This window comes from Epargyreus clarus, unplaced genomic scaffold (assembly GCF_041222505.1).
Source record: "Epargyreus clarus isolate Ecla_fem2 unplaced genomic scaffold, WU_Ecla_fem_2.2 ptg000021l, whole genome shotgun sequence".
NCBI classification, from domain to species: domain Eukaryota; kingdom Metazoa; phylum Arthropoda; class Insecta; order Lepidoptera; family Hesperiidae; genus Epargyreus; species Epargyreus clarus.
Genome location: NW_027332228.1, coordinates 11,391,448 through 11,414,852, shown reverse-complemented (window position 1 = coordinate 11,414,852; position 23,405 = coordinate 11,391,448). Strand labels below are relative to the sequence as shown.

The following is a 23,405-nucleotide window of genomic DNA, read 5'->3' as shown; positions in this document are numbered from 1 at the left end:
TGTATTTTTACTGTTTAAAATTCAAGTTGTGGCTGACATACCACTTTTAAAATATATGTAAATAAGGTATTCTGGATTACATAGACTAGATAAATATTTATGTATATAGTCCTATTATTTAATTTAAATATTTAGTTTAGTGAATGCAATTAGTAAAAAATCTTTAATAAGGATATATTAAAAATTGCAGAAATAACTACTACGGGAGAAAGGTAGAACATAAGACAGAATGAGAAGCCTTTGAGATTTTCGTACAAGGACTCATTCGATAACAAACTTGTTTAAGAATAAACAATATTTCTTACTGGTTCGAATGACAAGCCATCCGAATTTCGCTCTGTATAAAAACGCGAACAAAATTTCAATACATGTCACTTATCGCACAACTTTCAGTAGTTACAGAAGTGTGTTCAAATCAAAAATGATTTCAAAGGTATTAGCTTCAGTTTTAACTCCATTTATTTAGACATCGTTAACAGCTTCATCGGGTTTTAGTTATGGATGTTAAGTGAAAATAGTGTAACTTTAGTAATTCTATTTCAATTCAATTCGTATGACAAGAAGTAAGAAGGATACATAAACATTACAGATCGTGATCGCCACTGCCATCCTCGCTGTAGCCGCCGCGCAGCACAGCGGCTACGGCCACGGCCACGGCCACGGCCACGCCGTCTCCTCCCAGAACATCGTGCTGCACCAGAGCCATGGACACGTACAACACGCGCCCGTGATAGCTCACCAAAGTTACCAGCCTGCCGTGGTTCTCCAACACCACCAGCCTACCCACTATGCTTCCCATGGACACGATGTGGACTACCATGTAAGTAAACATCACTTATATGTACACACGAGTAATCAGAGCTTTGATGTATTCATAATCTTCCTGGAAGGTTTACATTTTAACTTTCCACCAACACTATCATCGCGTTTCTTCAAAACACAGGAAAAATAGGAATTTACGTAATATAATAGCAATACATTATTTATTCTGCCTTATATAGGCTAAAAATGTACGCTATCTGTTAAGCTTATCACTAAAAGATTCAATAGTCAAACTGCACAAATATTTTAAAAGTATTTATTCACGTTTCATTTAGTATGCCTACATACAATTTAATACGTAAATAATCCTTAAATAACAGTTAGATTCATGTTTCATATACTTTTATAGGCGCCTGCTCACTACGCCTTCGAGTACAACGTACAAGACACTCACACCGGCGACATCAAGTCCCAGCACGAGACTCGTGAGGGTGATGCCGTGAAGGGCTTCTACACCCTGCACGAGGCTGACGGCACTGTCAGGCGCGTCGACTACACCGCTGACAAGCACTCCGGGTAAGATAAATAGCAATTGTTTTCTGAACCCATTCTTGTAAGGAATTTTCTAATGTGCGATTTTGGAATGGCTTGTAATTATTCGCGTCATTATCGTCGCGAAATAAAATGATTTTGGCGGTCATGTTAGGATTAGAAGAAATGCATTGCAAATTTTTATTCACATCCTTTCTTTACATATTCTTTTTTTTACTATTTGTTGAGACTGACTAGATGAAAATGTATAACATTTAAATACATAGACTTCTTGCTTACTTAAATTGTGTCAACAATTGTCTAAGAATATATGAACTTGAGTGGTATCTATGATGTGGAATAATGTTGGTGTTAATCATTTCTCCCCAGATTCAACGCTGTGGTCCACCGTGAAGGTCACGCTGCCCATGCTGTCCCCGTGCACCAGCCTTCTCACTCCAACCACTAAACATTAATTACAATACCTCTAGTCGAAACCCAATAATTATAAGCATTAAATAATATTACTTCTATAAAATTACCTTTTATTTTTACAGTAATATCCTACATATAGACTAAATTCCAATTTTAATAACAATTATATAATTGTTACTATAATTTCCAATTGTATAACAACTGTATATTACCTAGCTGACACATTTTATTCTTGAAACTTTATAATGAGCACTCTCCGTAATAAGATTAGTAGTGGTTCTGTTTTTGAGTACTTGTACTACGTGCTCCAAATTCAATTCATTTCTGTTATAGCTCTTGGTCATCCTTGTCTAAAGCTATACCTACATGCCTATTTGGCATAAGTGAATTACTCAAAAGTAAGTCGCTCAATTTAAAGTCAAATTAATTTGCCACCAGTATTTGAAATATAAAATTTTCTCAACAATCTCAAATGAATTTCAAGATGATCAATATAAAATGACAGTATAATTAAAAACAAACCTTAAGAAAATCAGGAATTCCTTATTAACATAACAATGAAACGCACATCTGTACTCTTAGTATGATTTTTTACATTTACTCGAAAACGTTTAACGTTTACGAATTCGCTCATACAGCGGCCGCGTGGACCGGACCGTATTGGAACTAAAATTTCGCACTATGAGTTTTAAAAAACTGAATAGTCAATTATAACGACATTTAATTTTGCAAGTATAAATAGAATGCATTTATTTTTACATTTTTATTTTTATTTTAATAGCGTTATAGTTCTGTTTTTGAAACTTATATTGCGGAATTTTAGTTCCGATACGGTCCACGTGGGCGCTGTATCCGCAATTTCGTAAACGTTGAACGTTTTCGAGCAAACGTAAAAACGTACTAAGGGTACTGTTCTAAATGAGTTCAGTAGGTAAACTAGTGACATTGAACTATATAATCCCATTACTTAATATATCTTACTCGTAATTATATAAGACAACTTTCGCTATACACCAAGATTACGGTCACTAGTACAAAAACGTGCGTGAAGTATGTTATGTAAAATAAGTTTCAAGGGTGTAGCCCTAATACTTGTTGATCGTATCTGTATCCATATTGTTATGTAATGTTACTATTCTTGCCTTCCTATATGTCCACATTGGCAATGTTACTACTTAAAGTGTCATATAAATTAATAAAGTAACTAGCGTTTATATCCGAAGAGGGTGTTTAAGAACAGATGTAATTTTCTTTGTTTTAAAACATTTACACAGTAGTGCACGGTAAAGTAAGCTCTACATATTAACAGTTGAGATCGATCGCAATTTAAATTATACGGCTTTTGAAGCACAAAATAAAAAGCACAAATGTACTTTCTGATTCTACAAAATTGATATCGTAGGTAATAGTACTTATTATAATGACTTTCCCCGATTCGTGTATTCGTGTGTTATATATAGATAACCACACGTTAATATACTGTTCGTAGGGGCTTGTCCGTAGAAGATGAATCCATATCGACGCGTATTTATCTTTTGTGAGTTGTCAAATTATTACATCTTTTAATCTGCAAGCTTCGAATCACCTTTATAAATCCAAATAACGTAGAAAGAGCTCAAATGTGGTGCGCGACCGTCCGTGGTTACCAGCCGTGCGATATATGTGACATAAAGTGCAACGTGGGAAGCCACCTTCACGTATTAAGTGTCACTTACCGTGTGTTCTAGATTAGTCATAAACTAAAACATGATACGTTAGTGTCGAAATCGTGTGTTCTGACTCACATGTTTTTAGAGACAACTTACTTGTATAGTACGAATATGTGTCTAATACCAATCACTTCTTCACCACAGCGATAGAATAGTGATTAAATTTCGTTCTTTGAATTGCGAATCTGAGGTGCAACGTCCCAGGCATATATATTTTTTCAGTTACGTGTGTAATAGAAATGATATTACTCGCTAGAACGCCGCAGAAAATTATCGTGAGAGGCCTACATGTCTGAGATTATTTTTTTTATTTGAAAGGCGTGTCTTCCAATTCTTACTGGGTCAGCTAGGTGCATGATTAGATTATGTATTTGACTCTAAGAGGAGTAGGAGGGACAGTAATAAGTTGATGATGAGGACAACTAAAACAAAAAACGTAAGCTGCAATCGGTGAAAATCTAATCTTACACCAATATGGGCTATAACGGTTTTCCTTGCATACGATACTGATTCCCCTCTGACTCCCCTTCGGGTAAATATCAAAAATTATTAATTGCTCTAGATGTGTATGTGTGTATCATTGCCAATTTGTTATTAAATTACATGTACAGTTTTGCATATTACTCGTTAGCGTGTTAAGTGAAATGAACTAATTAATCGAAATTAAAATTAACCAAAGTGTAAACATTCTTCCGCTAATTGTGACATTATCATAGCAGTTATTTGAATAAAAAAATAAAAAGTTTATTATAAACGTTAAATTTATTTTAAAGGATAAACATTGACTAGATTGGTAACTAAGTTCTAGTGGTAGGAATGGTGAGCTGGCTGATGCGCGGGCACGGCATGGGCGGCATGGCCCTCACGGTGGACTACAGCGTTGAATCTGTAAGAAAACGGTACCTTTAATAAACATAGACGTATAATATATAGGAACATAGTTGTAGTAGTTTAAAATGTAAAAGAGAAAGATATAAAATTAAACTAAGTAAAGTTGTCATAGATTTTCTTGTGTTGCGAGTTCTTCATAAGAAGCATACTGGGAATTGCTTAGAGTGAATTGTGTGGTCTAAATTAATATTTACGATTTGTGGTTTATGACTACAATTTACTTATATTTACTGTCACCGAGGAGACAAGAAATCATATTTAATCATGAGTTTTCGATATTGAGGCATTGACAATTCGATATTATTTATTAACAAGTTAAACTTTTATTCAGCATAATCACTTAAATCATATTGTATATAAGTAACATGATTTTTATTTTAAAACTTGAGGCAGTCCTTACCCAGAGTGAGCATCAGCGGTGTAGTCGACGCGCCTGACAGTGCCGTCAGCCTCGTGCAGGCTGTAGGAGCCGTGCACGGCGTCACCCTCACGAGTCTCGTGCTGGGACTTGATGTCGCCGGTGTGGGAGTCAGCTACGGAGTACTCGAAGGCGTAGTGGGCAGGCGCCTACGGAATATAAGTATTTTTAAATATTAAAAGTTAGCACGAACTGTACAGAATTTAATTTTAGTTATAAATAAGATCAGCGCACACAGTGCTACACGATGTATTGCGTAAATATCATGTGGAGTCCAACGCATCAGCCTCAGCTGCTAGGCTCAGCTTCAAGTTGAACCCTGAGCTATATGGAGCTGGGTACAGAAGCCCAAGAAGACAGAAAGCTTATTTTTGACTTCAATCTTACAAACTACAATTAACTTACATGATAGTCAACATGGTGGTCGTCATGGGCGTAGTGAGTGGGCTGGTGGTGGACGATGGGAGCGTGAGCGATGATGGGCGCGTGTGCGATCACCGGGGCGTGGTGCGCGATGACCGGCGCGTGCTGCACGTGCCCGTGGCTCTGGTGCAGCACCACGTTCTGGGAGGAGACGGCGTGGCCGTGCCCGTGGCCGTATTGCGCGGCAGCAACGCCCAAGACGGCGGCGAGGAGGACGGTCTATATCAAACATTAACAATCAATATGGATTTTCTTTGCAAAATATTAAATTTGACCATTTACTTAAGTTCCAATTTTAAAACTCCAATGGGACCAATTTCAACGGTTTCACGTAAAACATATAAATCACCCTTAAATACATACGTAAATGTAGTGTAAAAGAGGTAGAGAATAAATTGGCTAAGTACTGGAAGACTTAAAACTTGTAAATTGACTGTGAAATAAATCTATTATTCATTTTATATAAAATTGTATACAACAAAAATAAAATTACTAGTAGGTTTAGATATATAAACAATAAACCCTCCAAAAGTCTAAATTAATAAAAAGTACCTTAAAATACATGATTAATTGTTTAATTATCTTCGGCAGCTAACCGTTGACTGATATTCGACAATAAAACTTTTTCTTTTTATACAACGTGTAACGAAACCATAATCCTCGTACTATTAACTCAATCAGGCTTCTTAAACCTTGAACGGTTAATAAACACCAGATTATATTGTCACCTCAAAATGATATTGTTCCTTTCTCTAGAAACCCGAATTCGAAACCTGTGGTCGCGGTCCGGTTACATCAAATAAATTTATCACTATAGGTCATGTCTCATGTTTGTTAACTTACCGACTTCATTCGCTAACAATACGCAATCTTAATTTGGTATCTAATCTAATAATGAGTGATTATAGTTTTGTAGTAAGGTTATGTTTAAAATTAATTTTATTTGACGACCCGCGTAGCGGAGTGGTTACTATACTGGTATGACACGCAGAGGGTTCCGGGTTGGATTCCCGGCAAGACATATACAGGGTGAATTTCCGAAACTATAAGTATCAGCGAAAAATGCTGAAAGGAGTTACGTGGTCGATAATGAATCCTAGCCGGGAATTGAACGAGTTAATTTTGAAAAACAATACACCCTCTATATTATTCCACTATCTCATAGTGTGGCTTATAAGGATCAAATTCTGGGAAGTAAATATGTAAATGATAAAGTAAACATAACCCGGCGTCGCTTCCACATCGTCGGGTACCTATTGAAGGTTTCCCCCTCGTAAACAAAATATTATATAGTTTAAAAACTAAAAAACACGCTTTTATCATAAAATCAACTAAAAAGTTTAAAATAATTTTCAAGGAATCAATTTAAGAACAGTAAATAGTATAATTGTAAAAGCGTGGGGTGCTCCATTTATCAGTTTTCGAAAAGCGCCCCACACTGTTAGTGATAGTAGATTTTTATCTTCAGAGGAATTGGTAGACTTCACACACCTTTAAGATTTTTTTTTCTAATCTCTCAGATATGCAAGTTGTTTCATGTTTTCCTTCTTCGTTATAGAAAGTGATAATTAATTTCCAATACGCATATAATTGAAGAGGGCGTGAGGTCTGAGATTTGAAATTCGGATACCTTGATCGAGACGCCGAGTATCAAAAACTATCACTGCTTTATTAACTTATAAAAATAAAATCAAACGTTTTCATTATACTTAACACGATTTTATGAGCACGTCGCAAAATTAAAACGACCTTGTCGAGAATCAAATTTGCAATATTTATTAAATGATAGTGATCACTTATTTGACCCTTTACTACTACAAAACATCGAATGCTATTGCGATAACATTCATTCATTATTACGTTTTTATGATCACGCGAGCTCATTACTTCTGTTATAACGTGTCTTTTATAGTATGAATATTAAAATTATTACTGTTAGTTAAATAAAACATTAAAGGTACGAATTTCTGACTAAATGTTGTTACATAATTATGACATTACATGAGTACATTAATTACCGAAGCTTATAATGTTTCTCAAAAACATAACAAATTTAAATTTAAAGCATTTCAAGGTATATAATTTATCGTAAATAAGTATTCTGAGTATTCTCCAATTAACTGAATTGGCACTAATTCCATATATACATATATGGAAATAACTAAAATTATTAAGAACGAGCTTTTGCCCGCGGCTTCGCTCGCGTTACGAAGTAATATTTTCATTCTCTATTTTATCCCCTTGAGGGTAGAATTGATCAAAATCCTTTCTAAGCGGATGCCTACGTCATAATATCTATGTCAGTCAGTCACCTTTAAGTTATATATATTAAGAAGAAGAATTTAATAATATACTTCTCTCTGATAATAGCAATGTTAAGCTGCGGTGTTTTTTGTTAGTCAGATAAAATATGGATACTAATGGACTCTCGCTACATTATACTTATGTACACCCCTACCCTGGATCTCTTTTTGTAAAATATTACTTTCTTCCTATTTGTAAACGGTTGCCTGGAAGAGATCGCTATTTAGCGATAAGGCCGCCAGTTGTACCTTTAATTAAAGTTTATTGTGTATTTCTGTTTGTTATTATAAATCTGGTGTACAATAAAGAGTATTGTATTGTATTGTATTGTACTAAGCTAAGATGAGGTGTTTTAACATGGTCCGCTTTGGTGGCGACACAACTATAGAGTGCCCCTTCAACTAGTGAATAGAACTATTCTTACTTATAGTTATCGCCAAACTGTTAGTCCACTCTGAAGTTGTTCCGAGCAGGTGTAATCATACAATTTGCTACGGCGATTTATTTCTATATTCAGAGCGGACTAGCAGTTTTACGCGGACTATAGTTACTTAACAATTAACCGTCGTAGAGTCTACTTACCCTGATGATGCTCCGTTTTGGAGCAAAACACATGTTGGTGGTGGTACGTATGGTGGTGTTGCATCTGCACGTATCCTTTGTGGGAGGGAGGATGGTACATACTGCATGGTTTAAAATATACCATCAAACATATTTGTAGTTTTAGTCTTATTTTAATAGCATGGATTTCCGCAAAATAACGCCTGATACAATTAACTAGAACTATACTTTTAAATTGCTTTAAAAATAAATATACGGTATTATATAATAGTTGTTTTGATAATACACACCAACCTTATCCGACCACTTAAATGTACGTAGCAACCTAAATATTGTGATTTAAAAAGCCAATTTCTTAATTATTTTATACCTTTCAGTAATATAACGATTAAAGTTTATACGAGGATATTATGTCATTGAAATAAACCTTAACAGCCAATTCAACATCCGGTTTCCTACATTTACTTCTGTTTTTTAAAATAATTACTTTTAAATGAACTCTAGTAAGTTCACTTCAATTGTACACTCGGTCCTTTAATCTGGGGGTCCGTGGTTCCGTAGTCCATGAATCCCAGGCATCTGTGATTTTTCAATTAAAACATTGAATGAGAACATCGTGAAGAAACTTCCAAGCCTAAGATTTTTAGAAAAAGTTATTAAGTGTACTTACCAATTCACACTTAGCCAGCGCGGAGCGAGCTTAAAAGCTATCTTATTACGTGAGAAGACTACTTGTACTACTAGTGTTGTCGACATTTTTAATACACACATACCTTCCTGTAAAATATATACTTTCAGTAATATAATACCCATACTAGAGTGTATTTATATTATATTGCACAAAAGACAAAGGATTTTCTTTCATTACTCATTTCAAAATTATGTAATTTATCCGCCTATTTTATTCCGGCAGCTGGAATCTAGAATTACCAACATATTATTATCGGTATGATATTGATATACGTAGCTATATCCATTATTCGTATCAAAATGATTATGATTTATCCTAACGAATATTATAAATGCGAATGTGTGTTTGATGTTTTTTTCACGCCTCAACTACATAACCGATTGTCATAAAATGTTGTACACATTGACAAGAGTTCAGAAGTAACTGTCATCGCGAAAAAAGTACCGTTTTCGAGAGATAGATAAAAACCTCTGATTGCGAGCGGAGCCGCGAGTAAAACCTAGATGATTATAAATAAGACACGATACTGCTCTCTAGGGCTAGGACTCTACACAGTTAACCATACGCTCACTAGGACTTTTCCTTCCTTTATCGTAGTTGCTATACACACCACCAAAGGCAATTACGCAAAGAATCAGGTCCAAAACAGAAAATAAAATTTATTATTTAGCTATGTCTGGCCGAGGTTCGAACCCGCAACCCAAAGCGTGTCTGACCGGTTTGGAGACCGCGGATCTTCACTGAAAACCCTCCTGGAATATGACTCTTGATTTACTTGTTTGTAAAATATCTATATCTATTGTGAAGTATTTACACATTAGTTACTTACATCCATTATATGGCCGGATATATTCTGACCTTGCCAAACCTCAAACGCGGCGTATAAAAGCAGTTCGCAGGTGCCTTACTGCATCTAGTGCATCGGATATTGCACTTTGATACAGTCGTAAAATTAGATATCACAAAATGATTTCCAAAGTAAGTTAATTAAAAAAAAAATACTTTTACATATAACGTTTGTCTAAAAAGTATTTGCCATTGCATATTTGTAACAAAACGTAATTGTAGAAACCTTGATAATTATTCATGTAAAGGATACATGAAATTCAATGCGCAACAAAATCATTTTTCTCTTTTTTTAACACTATAATATTTACATAAGAACAATGCGCAAATCGCTTGCAGTTGATTTCCGATTAAAAACTGGTTTCTTACAGAAATATGTGTTTACAGATTATCACCTTAGGCTGTATGCTAGCCGTATCCTCAGCAGGTCTGTTGCCCGAGGCTCACTACTCGCCGGCAGCCGCCGTCTCCTCCCAGAGCATCGTGCGGCACGAGCAGCCCCACGCTATCGCGGCTCCCGTCGCCTACCACACTGCTCCTGTAGCCTACCACGCCGCGCCCGCCCACTACACCTCTCACGCTGTCTCTTCGCAAAACATCGTGAGACACGGTGTCGCCGCGGCGCCCACGCACTACGCTACCCTAGCCGCCCCGGCTCACTATGCCATCGGTCACGCCGCCCCCGTACATTACGCCGCGCCCGCCCATGTTGTTGCTCACGCTGAGCCTTATGACGTAAGTTATTAGACGATCTAGTTCTTGATATATAAAAAATCGTATTTTGCTCCTAATGGTATCTGGTACTAGACTAAAATAATATAAATCTAAATTGAGTAGTAGTACTTTGTCTCGAGTAGATGTAATACATTCAATTGTTTGCAGGCCCATCCCAGATATGACTTCGCGTACTCTGTAACTGACAGCCACACCGGCGACAACAAGTCCCAGCACGAGAGCCGCGACGGCGACGCCGTGCACGGCGAGTACTCGCTGCACGAGGCTGACGGCTCCATCCGCACCGTGCACTACACCGCCGACGACCATAACGGCTTCAACGCGGTGGTCAGCCACTCCGCGCCAGGACACCACGCCGCGCCCGCCGTACACGCCGCCCCTGCCCACATCATCTCTCGTCATTAATACCAAAATGTGATATTTTATTACCGACTTGTGTTCATAAACGTTGTTATGTAATAGTTAATACTTACTTAAAATAAATAAGAATGTCAATATAATATAGAGTACTTATTTAAATTAACTTCGACCTCCAACAGAGTTGGTGACCTAGCCGGTGATCAATGCTTACTATGAGGATTAAGTTGAAATAACTAGTGTCATTTAAATAATGCGTCTGAAGGAAATTTAGGAAAAAAGAATATTCAAAAATAATATTGACATAATCAAACTATGTATATTATGATTCCCTAAAATGGAACTTAATCGATATAAATTTAATTTCGATTTTCTTTGTACTTTCGTTATTTGCAATGCGTGCAATTCGCGATACTTTTTAATATTCCTGTTGCAAACATAATACTTTTGGAAACAAATTAAGTGAATAAACTAAAATATGAGAGCCCTTATACTCGTATATCTAACTTATTAGTATTTTGAGTTAATTCCACTATTTTTTGTATAAATAATTAATAGTATACTTAAAATAACGGATATCTCATAACCTGACATTCTAAAGAGAATCCAAAGTATTAATGACTACCCAACCCTACTAATGACTACCCTGTACACCAAACATTAGACTATAGATCTAGGTTACAAAAGCAAAGGTAAATTAATAGAAAACAATTTTTTAATAAGTGCCCTAGATAACAATGTTAAAATCATATTGAATACTCTCGATCTTATATATCATCAATGTATCCATCATCCGCTCTCGCTAACTTTCTTGTTCTCCGAAGATTGAAGATTGATTGAAGAATAAATAAATGTAACTTTCTAAAACCTTCAAAACAAATGCTACTAAGCACCATAGTAACATACTAATTACGTCTACAAGCAGTTCGACCACTCTAACTTGACCATCAGGTTATTTCCATTTTTACCGGAACTATATGTGTAACATTATCGTAATATACTATTCGATTGACACCTACAATGATATGACAATCAATGTTATTGACATTCACCTACATTCTGAATATTTGATTATGTTTATATTTATTAAAGAAATGTAAAAATTAACACAGATATTTTAATGATACATATAATACTTATTTAAAGATATTATAGCAACCTTGAAAACAGATATTAATTTTATGCTATTATGTTAAGGCAACACTATCTACTAAAAATGTTTTAACACATAATTAAATTTTTTCTGTATTGGTTTTTCAACAAAAATCATTGTAGAAAAGAAAATTAAATAAATTTAATTAATAATGATGCAGAACGAAAATGAATAATGATAATTATTACCAACACAACTTTTAGTTCATATTAGTACGACCTCTGTGTCCGAACTTTCACTGTAAGTGGCAAAAAATAAAGTGAAATATTAGCCCTTAGCTCAAGGATAATGAATTCCGAATGCGTTGAAACCCGTTGGGTTTCAACGCATTCGGAAATCTTAGACCACCAAAGAGGTTTAGAATATCCAATATGATCAATAAAGTTCAATACAGACTGTAAATAGGGCGAAGTTTTCGAATGGGCCTTCAGGGGCCAAATACGAATCTATAGAGATCTAGCGAAAAATGCTGTAAGGAGTTACGAGGCCGATTTTCATAAAAACTAAAACAGCATCATTCGTTTTTTTAAAATATATTATTCTCTAGCCAGGAATCGAACGAGTTAATTTTGAAAACAAAAAAATACACACTCTATATATTATTCCACTATCGCATAGTATCGCTTATAAGAATCAAATTCTGGGAAGTAATGATAAATGACAACCTGGAGTTTGATTTGACTAAATTATCCCTATGCCATTTGTTAATTAAATATATTATAAACAATAAACACATACACACATAACAGTGGCTTCTTCCAATATTCCTTCACAGTATCGGAAAAACTCCTTTAGAACGCCCTACCCGAAAACATCAGGAAAGCTCCAAGCAGGAGCACGATCAAGAGATTGGTTCGTGAACATTACTTAAGACCACCGTCCAGAATTTGAGTCTTTCTTTTTTACTTTTTTATATATAATAATTATTCTTTATATGTATTTATATATTTATTATTATGTATGTATGTAAGTTTATATATATGTAGGTATATATATTTGTATGTATAATATATCTCAGTTTATTTTACTTTTGTGTAAATGCCTACCACATACTGTCGCCATCGCCTAGGGTTGACTGGTAGAGAATGCCATTAGGCATTAAGTACTCCCTTGTTACCCTTAGTTAAAATTAAAAAAATAAATAAATAAATGAATAAAATACACGTCAACAGAAACAAACCATTCTGCATTTTAACAAAGTGGTAGTTCACGCAAATTATTAGATAAAACAATAAATAGTGCTTTACCTTGTCTTTTAAGCACTACTCGGAAGGAACTAACTTTCATAATTTATTGGACATTTAAGTTGACGTAAGTGGAAATTATTGGATAATCCGGATCTCGTCGACCTTGTAGCGTTCAAAATTCATGAACTATATAACGCGGTCGACACAGGCCGAATACATCAGTTGTCACATTGCATCCGAGCAATATGTTCTCCAAAGTGAGTTCATAGATCAAATTATAGTTCACTATAGTGCTTTATAATTGAAGTGAATATTAATTTGCTGGAGTAAACGTTTGCCTATATTAAGCCCAGTAAAGTTACAGTGTCTTTTTGTAAAATCTAAAAAACTGTGGCCTGTGCACATCGAATTGAAAAGACAATATTTTTTAAACTAATAAAATAAAACATGAATTTATGAAAGAAGTGTTATCCATCATGTGAAACTAGTTACTAATTAATACTTGTTTTTTTTTCAGATTATTATCGTAAGCGCCGTTCTGGCCCTCTCTGCGGCTGGGCTCCTCCCGGAAGCCCATTACGCCCCAGCGGCTGCGGTTTCCTCTCAAAGCATCGTTCGTCATGAACAACCTCATGCCATCGCCTCCCATGTGGTGGCTGCTGCGCCCATCGCCTACCACGCGGCTCCCGTCGCCTACCACGCCGCTCCCGCCCACGCAGCCGTCTCCTCCCAAAACATCGTACATCATGCTACTGTAGCCGCGGCCCCCGCTCACTACACAGCCATCGCTGCTCCCACCCAATACGCGTCCCACGGGGCTGTGTCCTCTCAAAACATCGTCCGTCACGCCACAGCGGTCCATGCCCCTGCCCATTACGCTACTGTAGCTGCTGCCCCCATCGGCTACGCCGCTTCTGGTAACTACGGTTCGCACGGTGCCATCTCCTCTCAAAACATCGTCAGCCACGGTGCCGTAGCCGCTCCCGCTCACTACGCCGTCGCTCACGCCGCTCCCGTCCACTATGCCGCCCCCGCTCATGGACTCGTTGCTGCTCATCAACCTGAACCTTACGATGTAAGCAAAATGTTTTACAAAGTATCCTAAAAATATTAAATTTGTTTCGTTTAACAAATTTTGAATATCTTTGCAAAATATTTATATCTTTATTTTTACAGGCGCACCCCAAATACGACTTTGCGTACTCCGTAGCTGACGGCCACACCGGTGACAACAAGTCCCAGCACGAGAGCCGCGACGGCGACGCCGTGCACGGCGAGTACTCGCTGCACGAGGCTGACGGCTCCATCCGCACCGTGCACTACACCGCCGACGCACACAGCGGCTTCAACGCCGTGGTCAGCCACTCCGCGCCCGGACACCACGCCGCGCCCGCCGTACACGCCGCCCCCGCCCACATTCTTGCCCATCATTAACTTGAACGGATTAGCAACTTACGATAATTTATATTAATGGAGAACAAAAGTGATAATAGTTAATACTTATTTAAAATAAATAAGAATATAAACGAAACAGTTTATTTTTTTTATTCTACTGGAATTGTTATGAATGTTTTAAAAAAAATTGAAAAATTGTTTTCTAATTAGCCATGACTAACAGCTTACAAATTAGTCATGAGTGTCATGACTAACATGCATATTAGAAACTAATTCATCGAATAATTTAATAGAAATAGTCACTTGCGACCACACAATACAGATATATCAGACAGCCAGGAAGTATTACCCTAACCTAAATTCCTTTTAAAACTGAAAATCGTTTCTAATTCATATAAAGTACATGTAATGCTGCAAAACAACAAATAGCCAATAATAATATGTAAATATCAGATGAAATTCAATTCTAGAAGTACACACATTTTGGAGCCTATCGAAACAGGTCACGGGATAACGGATAACCGGATAAACCAAGATCAACCGTTTAACCCAGTTAAATGGGCAATAATTGCAAGATAATACAAATAATTACTAGAGGTGAGGCGTATATACTGGAACAGGTTCAGGGACTAAGCATTTTACCGGACTAGTTAACGGACCTAGTCCAACTTTTAATATGTACCTGGTCCAAGAATAAGTACGTAGTCCAAGACCAGATTGTACGCGTGTCGCGTACACGAACCATAAATAATGAGACTTTATAGGACTAGGTGGAACAGGTTCAGGGACTAGGTTGTAGAAGTGAGGCGTATATACTGGAACAGGTTTAGGGACTAGGTAGTTTATCGGATTAGGTGGTTTACCGGACTAGGCAGTTTATCGGACTATAGGGACAAGTCCGGTAAACTACCTAGTTTACCGGACTTGTCCCTGTAGTACCGGGACCAGAATAGGGCTACGGTATTCCCTACCTGTCGTAAGAGGCGACTAAAAGGGGCTTTCGGGGTTGCGGGCGGCAAGAGTGGGAGCTCAAACCGTCCAGCAAGCGACCCCGGGAAGGACAGCGACTTGTGTGGTCGCATATCGCTGTAATCACCAGGAGATGTGAGAGGAGCGTAAATAGCTCCCCCAGGGCAGAGCCCGATAGAAGGGCATCGCGTTAGGAGGACTCCGGTTGTGTGAAATGTGTTGAAGGTTCCCCCTCGTCAACAAAAAAAAATGTAGTTTACCGGACTACGTAGTTAACCGGACTAGGTAATTTATCGGACTAGTTTACCGGAGTAGGTAGCACTTATTACAAGTTAAATATTCGATCCACCTAATATCATCTTGTAGCTACTACGGGCGGTACTTCCGCCGAAAGGGAAAATAATATACGTCTGCGTTGTGTTTTTTTTGACGCCGCGCCGGCTCACGAAACCTTTAATGATAAATCAAACTACTATTTCGATATATGATAATGAATATATGATAAAGTATGAAGGAAAGATTACAATTCATTGTTACTAGTGAGTGCGCGTGCAACCCTACCGCCCTTACGTATTGATGCAAGGCATGAACGAACTAGCTTCCTAGTCCAAGAATAAGTACCTAGTCCACACCAAATTGTACTAACTAATGAGACTTTATGGGACTAGGTGGAACAGGTTTCTGGATCACGTATTTTTAAATACTAGGAACAGGCATACCTAGTCCCAAATTTACCTAGTACAACCCATCTCTAATAATAATTACTCTACGTCTCTACGACTAGTGACTTAGAGCTATCATATATCTAGCTGTAACGATCTAATATATGATTGCGGAATTGAGACATTTTATTATGTGACGAGTTCTCACGATATGCGTTTATTATTTCCCGTTCCCAGTTTCGCCGTGACCCCGATCCATGCAACTGGGTCGAAATATCGGAAATAAAAAACGCATATCGTGAGTACCCGTTACATTATATAATATACTGATCTAAATTAATAAGTATCAAAACGTTTCTAACGATTCCTATGAGAAACATAGTATATCGTTTACAAAAACATCTATTTAGGGTTGGTTACAGATACTCTACATACTTTCTCCTCAGCTCTTATAGAAGCTACGTCGTACAAGTGTTAGCATGATTCAAGGAACAGGTAGCGCCATCTAGTAACAAATAAGACAATATCCACACCCTTCCACCAAAGTTCTGACACAGTCCGCTAGGGGCGCTGATTGGAATTGATGTATGGTAAATATGTAAACAAATACAAAGCAGTCATTTGTAAAAACGTAAAAACTCATACTAAGGGTACTGCTTGAAGTTAGGTATGTGGGACGATGCTTTTTAAAATACGTATCATAAATGTTCTTACTACCCTGCCAATCTCGGGCTCACGATAAAAAAAAGCTTATATATCATAGTATATTTCAGCAGGTTAATACGGATTTATACGTTTGACTCATTTGGGATTTTATAACATTATGAAGAAGTCTCAAGCATACCTCTGATAAACCACTCCTGTCAAAATGATCTGTTTCACCATTTGGTATTTGATCCTCAGGAAAAAAAAACCTTGGCCAGCACAGTTGACTGTAGCGTAACCCTTATATTGAGAAGAGACCCGTGCCCATCAGTGGGACAGTAACGGGTTGACGACGAATTAATAACGGTAATAGTTAAATAAAGAAAATAAGTTTCGAAGCGTTTCTAACGATTTCTATGTCAAACATAGTTTATCGTTTCCAAAAATACCTATGTACATTGTACGGATGGTTACAAATACTTTACATAATTTCTCCTCAGCTCTTATAGGAGCTACGTCGTACAAGTGTTAGCGTGATTCAGGGAACAGGTAGCGCCATCTGGTAATACATAAGACAACATCCACACCCTTCCCCTAAATACAAGAACTACTTAAAGCTCAATGTGGCGATGGTATAATGTTTCAAAATACGCATCATAAATGTCTTTGCTATCGTTCTGCTAGGCTTCAGGCTCAAGGTTTAAAAAAGTTATAATATACTCACGGGTTAATACGGATTCATATGTTTGACATATTTAGGATATCATAACATTTCGAAGAACTCTCAAGTATATCGAATTGAGGGGTGAGTTTCAAGTATGTCTACACCAATATTATAAAGAGGAAAACTTTGTTTGTTTGTTTGGTTGTAATGAATAGGCTCAAAAACTACTGGACCGATTTTAAAAATTCTTTCACCATTCGAAAGCTACATTATCCACGAGTAACATAGGCTATATTTTATAAATAGATATGAAATATAAAGTTTGCCGGGTCAGCTAGTCTCTACTACTATAAGCCACTTTCCTCAAGATATTCTGTTTCACCACTTGATATTTGATCCCCAGGAAAAAAAACATACATTAATATAACGAACAAGGCGGCCATCCTCAGCCAAGAAAGTTGAATATGGCCTTATCATTTTCATTCTGAGAAGAGACCCGTGCTAAATAGTAAAATATTAACAGGTTGACGCCGAATAAGTAACGTTTTTAGGCCATTAAAAAGCTGGTTTTAAACTTAAACTTGAAATTATTTAAGCTTTTTTTTGTTTATTGCATATGCATTGAAGTAACCTTGCTGTCTTTTACACTTGCCTGACATGCTTTTGTAACATACATACAATTTAATTATTTTCAAGCTATTAATACCGACAATTAACACTTGTGTCCTTAAATTATAATATCGATATTTAAATGTTAATTGATCCGTAATTAATCGTCCGACGTTTATGCCTGACTTAGATATTAAATAAAATTTGTATTAAATTATTGTTATTTTGTAAGGTGTTAAACTTGATACTAAACTAAAAAAGCTATTTTTATATTGATTGTCTGTTAAAAAAGGTTTATCTTTGTAATCATGAATTGGTTTGGACAGAATTTTAATTTGAAGATAGGTAACCTTATGGACAATATCATAGTCTACTCGTTACTCTGAAAATATTATTCGTAAGTAAAAGTTTTTGTTTAAAATAGAAAGCCATAAGGGCAACACGCGAGTTGAGAATTTCAGTAAGTCATTTTAAAAAATATAATTAATACAATGATAATAACATCTTTTATACAAGACCATTTCAGCACCAATACATTTTTTTTACTAAAAATACAAAGATGAAATTAAAATAATAAATGGAAAAAAGGACACAAACTGAACAAATAAACAACACGTTTACAAAACTTTTAAATAATACGGTTATAATTTCCTGGTGTAATTAAAATACTATGCGCTGCAACAATCGCGAAAGGGAACAAACTCAGCTCAGACTAGCGGGTCAATCATGCCATGTTTATTTCGTGCACGTAAATTATACATAGATAGATAGATATATAGATAGATAGATAGATAGATAGATAGATAGATATATAGATAGATAGATAGATAGATACTATTAATTTATGTGCTTATATGTAGTAATTACAAATAAAAATATAAATTAATAGTTTTTTTTCTATATACGGTGACCAATAATCTTATAAAAAAAGCTCGTGAACTAAACTTGTAATGTCCCTCCACGGTTCTTTTTGTAAGATAATCCTTACTAAGAACATTAAAGACGTGGAATAAATCTCTTCTTCAGATATTAGCAGAGTGCTATGACATGGGGCTCTTCAAAAGAGGTGCAAAAGTGCTTTCTTTTAAAGCCGGCCATGTTTAAGTGATCGGTCTATTGTAAATGTTCATAGGCAGCGGCGACAACATTTCATTAGGTAGTCCGTCTACCTTGTACTACCTTTTTTTTGTTTTCGAGGGGGAAACCTTCAAAAGGCACCCGACGATGTGGGAGCGACGCCATGTTATGTGGGATTTTTACCGCAGTAACACCCCCCCGGTGGCCGTCCTCAGCGGATGGTGGAGTACTCCGCGATCTCCGATGGAACACAACCGGAGTCCTCCGAGCGCGATGCCCCGGTCGGGCTCTGCCCTGGAGGGAGCAGTTTAAGCTACTCCCGCACACCTGGTATTTACGACGGCATGCGACCACACATGTCGCCGTCCTTCCCGGGGTTGCTTGCCGGACGGTTCGAGCTACCACTCTTACCGCCGGCAACCCCGCAAGCCCCCTTTTAGTTGCCTCTTACGACAGGCAGGGGATACCGTAGCCCTATTCTAGTCCTGGAACTACAGGGACAACCTTGTAATACCTACCTTTATGTATAACAGCGATAGAATTGTCGCGCCCATACATAGGTATCAAACCGGTATAAAAATCGCTTTACTGCGTGTCACATAAAAATACATATTATGCACCTTACATAATATGCAAATATTAATATATAATGTATACCCATAATTATTCATGAGAGATCACGTTACAGCCTAAATTCAGGTTTGATACGTTATGATATAACTTTGGTAATGTGCACGGAGTCGTTGACCTTGCTGCTTTCAATTTTTGTAAAGTATCATAAATTGAACAGTTTATCTACAAATATACCGATAAATCTATCATATCTGTCTTCCAAACATTTCATAGATATTAAGGATTTCAAAAATTGAGACAAGATGGTAAAACCCTTCCTCGCGCGACTCCGGAAGCACCGCCGTCGTACCTACCAATTGACCGACTTAGGTTTAGGTAAACAGTAATTTAGTATTGCTTTGTATTTTGATTTTACAGGACGATATGTTCGCCCAGCCGCAAAGTCCTTTAATAAATTAAACTAAATATATATACTGCCGCATCTCTATCTGCCTCATATTAATAGTGTGAAGTACTTCTGTGTTCTTGTTTGAAGATGATTGTATCTGGTTAGTACAGGAGTCAATAATATGAGGTTAGGTTAATTAAGTTAGTACCCAACTTAGTCCTCAAGGGTAGCGACGCAATTGTGAACGAGCTCACGTAGGGTTCTAATCCTATCTAGGGATTTATAATAGATGGCCACTATGTCCATCAGTAGCAAGTTCTAATAAAAACAAACCTAAGTATTATTTAAATAAAAAAAAAGGTATTGGGAGAAATAGTTTAATTCAAGATAAGTTGGAAGAAATAAAAATATCTAGATTTTTTTCTTCAAGATTATATGATGAAATAGAGCTTAATCCAAGGCCACTTTTTATTCCGAAGGCCTTCCAGTAACTGTAACAAAATTGAAGTTAATTAAAAAGGTTCGAAAACTTTCACTCCTTGTTAATGTAGAGGAGTGGACCACATAACCATTTAACGAGAAATCCCTGAGTAGTCGACCTTGTATTGCATAAAATGAATCTACTATATAACGCGCTTCATTTTTATAAAAATTATCAGTTGTAGAATAAGCTTTATACAATCATGTTCACTAAAGTAAGTATTTCAAAAAAACAGAAAAAATGGAAAATAACTCCTAAGTAGCGAACAAACTAAAGATTAATATTTTTTCAGGTGGTAGTACTCAGCGCCGTGTTGGCCGTGTGCACTGCGGGTATTATTACGGAGCCACACTACTCCTCAGCCGCAGCGGTGTCCTCTCAAAGCATTATCCGCCATGAGCAGCCCCATGCCATCACCACCAAAGTCGTAGCAGCCGCTCCCGTCGCGTACGCCACTCCCGTTGCCTACCACTCCGCTCCGATTGCGTACCACGATGCTCCCGTCCACACATCACATGCGGTCTCCAGCCAGAACATCGTGCGCCACGCTACCGTCGCCGCAGCTCCTGCGCATTATTCTACCAACTACGCCACGATTTCCGCTCCCGCTGAGTACTCCTCTCATGGAGCTGTATCGTCCCAAAATATTGTGAGTCATGTGGCGCCCGCACACTACTCTACCGTGTCCGCCGCCCCCGCTCAGTACACGATCGGATACTCAGGTGCAAGCAATCACGGATCCCATCAAGCTGTTTCTTCCCAGAATATCGTCCAACACGCTACCGTATCCGCCGCTCCTGCACATTACGCAGTCGGATACTCAGGTGCTAGCAATCAGGGATCCCATCAAGCTGTTTCATCCCAGAATATCGTCCAGCACGCCGTATCCGCCGCTCCTGCACATTACGCAGTCGGATACTCAGGTGCTAGCAATCAGGGATCCCATCAAGCTGTTTCATCCCAGAATATCGTCCAGCACGCCGTATCCGCCGCTCCTGCACATTACGCAGTCGGATACTCAGGTGCTAGCAATCAGGGATCCCATCAAGCTGTTTCATCCCAGAATATCGTCCAGCACGCCGTATCCGCCGCTCCTGCACATTACGCAGTCGGATACTCTGGTGCTAGCAATCACGGATCCCATCAAGCTGTTTCATCCCAGAATATCGTCCAGCACGCCGTATCCGCCGCTCCTGCACATTACGCAGTCGGATACTCTGGTGCTAGCAATCACGGATCCCATCAAGCTGTTTCATCCCAGAATATCGTCCAACACGCCGTATCCGCCGCTCCTGCACATTACGCCGTCGGATACTCTGGTGCTAGCAATTACGGATCCCACGGAGCTGTGTCTTCCCAAAACATTGTCCGCCACGCCACCGTAGCCGCAGCGCCCGCACACTACACTACTGTATCCGCCGCTCCTGCACATTACGCAGTTGGATACTCTGCTGCAAGTAATTACGGATCCCACGGAGCTGTTTCTTCCCAAAATATCGTCCGCCACGCTACCGTAGCCGCAGCGCCCACACGCTACACCACAGTTTCCGCAGCCCCCGCGCATTACGCTGTCGGATACACTGCTGCTAACAATTATGGATCCCACGGAGCCGTCTCTTCTCAAAACATCGTCCGTCAGGCTACGGTAGCCACCTCACCCGCACACTACACCACAATATCCGCTGCCCCTGCACATTACGCGGTCGGATACGCTGCTGCCAACAACTACGAATCCCACGGAGCTGTTTCTTCCCAGAACATTGTCCGCCACGCCACCGTAGCTGCGGCGCCCGCTAGTTATGCTACCGTCTCCACTGCCCCCACTCAGTACGCCATTGGCCACAGTGCGTCTAACTATGGATCTCACGGCGCTGTTTCTTCTCAAAACATCGTAAGCCACGCTACTGTGGCTGCCGCGCCCTCACACTACGCCATTGGACATGCTACACACTACGCCGCATCCCATGAACCAGAACCTTATGATGTAAGTATACTTAATAGGTTAAAATTTAATTAAAAAAAAAATAAACTCAAAGAAATATTTTGTTTAGAAAATTTGTTCCATAAACATTGCAATTTACATAATTAAACGATTCGTCTTTAATCGTAAACATTTTATGGTTTAACAGGCTCACCCCAAGTATGACTTCGCATACTCGGTAGCTGACGGCCACAGCGGCGACAACAAGTCCCAGCACGAGAGCCGCGACGGCGACGCCGTGCACGGCGAGTACTCGCTGCACGAGGCTGACGGCTCCATCCGCACCGTGCACTACACCGCCGACGCACACAGCGGCTTCAACGCCGTGGTCAGCCACTCCGCGCCCGGACACCACGCCGCGCCCGCCATACACGCCGCCCCCGCTCACATTCTTACTCACCATTGATTAAAAATCAGCGAATACTAGTCAATAGATAATAAGTTCATAATAATAACAAATGAATTAAATTCCCAGAAATCAAAATCATTTTTTTATTAACACCTACAAATTATTTATTATGTTACTTTTAAATACATTAAAAAAGAGGATCAATTCATGTGTTCATAATAACAATTTAAAATGACAGTATGTCATGTAAGCCATTTGAATTAGCATAAATTTAAATTATCTTATTATTATATAGTTACATTGAAATATACTACACTACTTTCTTATGTAAACTGAGCAAAAAATGCCGCAAGAGTTGAAAGTTGTATCAATCAAAGAGATCATGAAGATATAAGTAAAACATTTACATATATAACTGTCTGTTCTTAAATGCTTAATAATTTAGACGCAAATAGATATAAAAATATCTATTTGCGTCTAAATTGGTATTATTAAATTATTGATTCAAATTCAAATTCAAAGTTAAATTGATTAGTGGTGGGTAGAATCACGAATATTCTTATAATTTGTTCTAATAATATGTAAATCTATAGATTTCACTGGTGACCC

At 38.0% G+C, this 23,405-nt stretch overlaps 4 protein-coding genes across 4 annotated transcripts; 3 read left to right on the top strand and 1 right to left on the bottom strand.

Annotated features, from left to right (window-relative positions):
- Positions 1-421: 421 nt before the first annotated feature.
- On the top strand, positions 422-1,813 carry LOC140750841 (cuticle protein 8-like). The gene is made up of 4 exons (XM_073084567.1): positions 422-433; positions 590-820; positions 1,172-1,338; positions 1,684-1,813. Exons 1-4 carry the CDS (start codon positions 422-424, stop codon positions 1,760-1,762), a joined length of 489 nt encoding a protein of 162 aa, XP_072940668.1. The 3' UTR covers positions 1,763-1,813.
- A 2,372-nt stretch (positions 1,814-4,185) lies between these two features.
- LOC140750840 (uncharacterized) lies at positions 4,186-5,767 on the bottom strand. The gene is made up of 4 exons (XM_073084566.1): positions 5,722-5,767; positions 5,152-5,388; positions 4,729-4,895; positions 4,186-4,323 (listed from the first exon to the last, which is right to left on the bottom strand). The coding sequence occupies exons 1-4, from the start codon at positions 5,731-5,733 to the stop codon at positions 4,242-4,244; spliced, it is 498 nt and encodes a 165-aa protein (XP_072940667.1). The 5' UTR covers positions 5,734-5,767; the 3' UTR covers positions 4,186-4,241.
- A 3,880-nt stretch (positions 5,768-9,647) lies between these two features.
- Positions 9,648-10,782, top strand: LOC140750876 (uncharacterized). Its single transcript, XM_073084602.1, has 3 exons — positions 9,648-9,703; positions 9,959-10,306; positions 10,454-10,782. The coding sequence occupies exons 1-3, from the start codon at positions 9,692-9,694 to the stop codon at positions 10,709-10,711; spliced, it is 618 nt and encodes a 205-aa protein (XP_072940703.1). The 5' UTR covers positions 9,648-9,691; the 3' UTR covers positions 10,712-10,782.
- Positions 10,783-13,228: 2,446 nt separating this feature from the next.
- LOC140750839 (uncharacterized) lies at positions 13,229-22,905 on the top strand. The gene is made up of 6 exons (XM_073084565.1): positions 13,229-13,260; positions 13,521-14,078; positions 14,180-14,425; positions 20,651-20,680; positions 20,759-22,450; positions 22,596-22,905. Exons 1-6 carry the CDS (start codon positions 13,249-13,251, stop codon positions 22,851-22,853), a joined length of 2,796 nt encoding a protein of 931 aa, XP_072940666.1. The 5' UTR covers positions 13,229-13,248; the 3' UTR covers positions 22,854-22,905.
- The last annotated feature ends 500 nt before the right edge of the window (positions 22,906-23,405 follow it).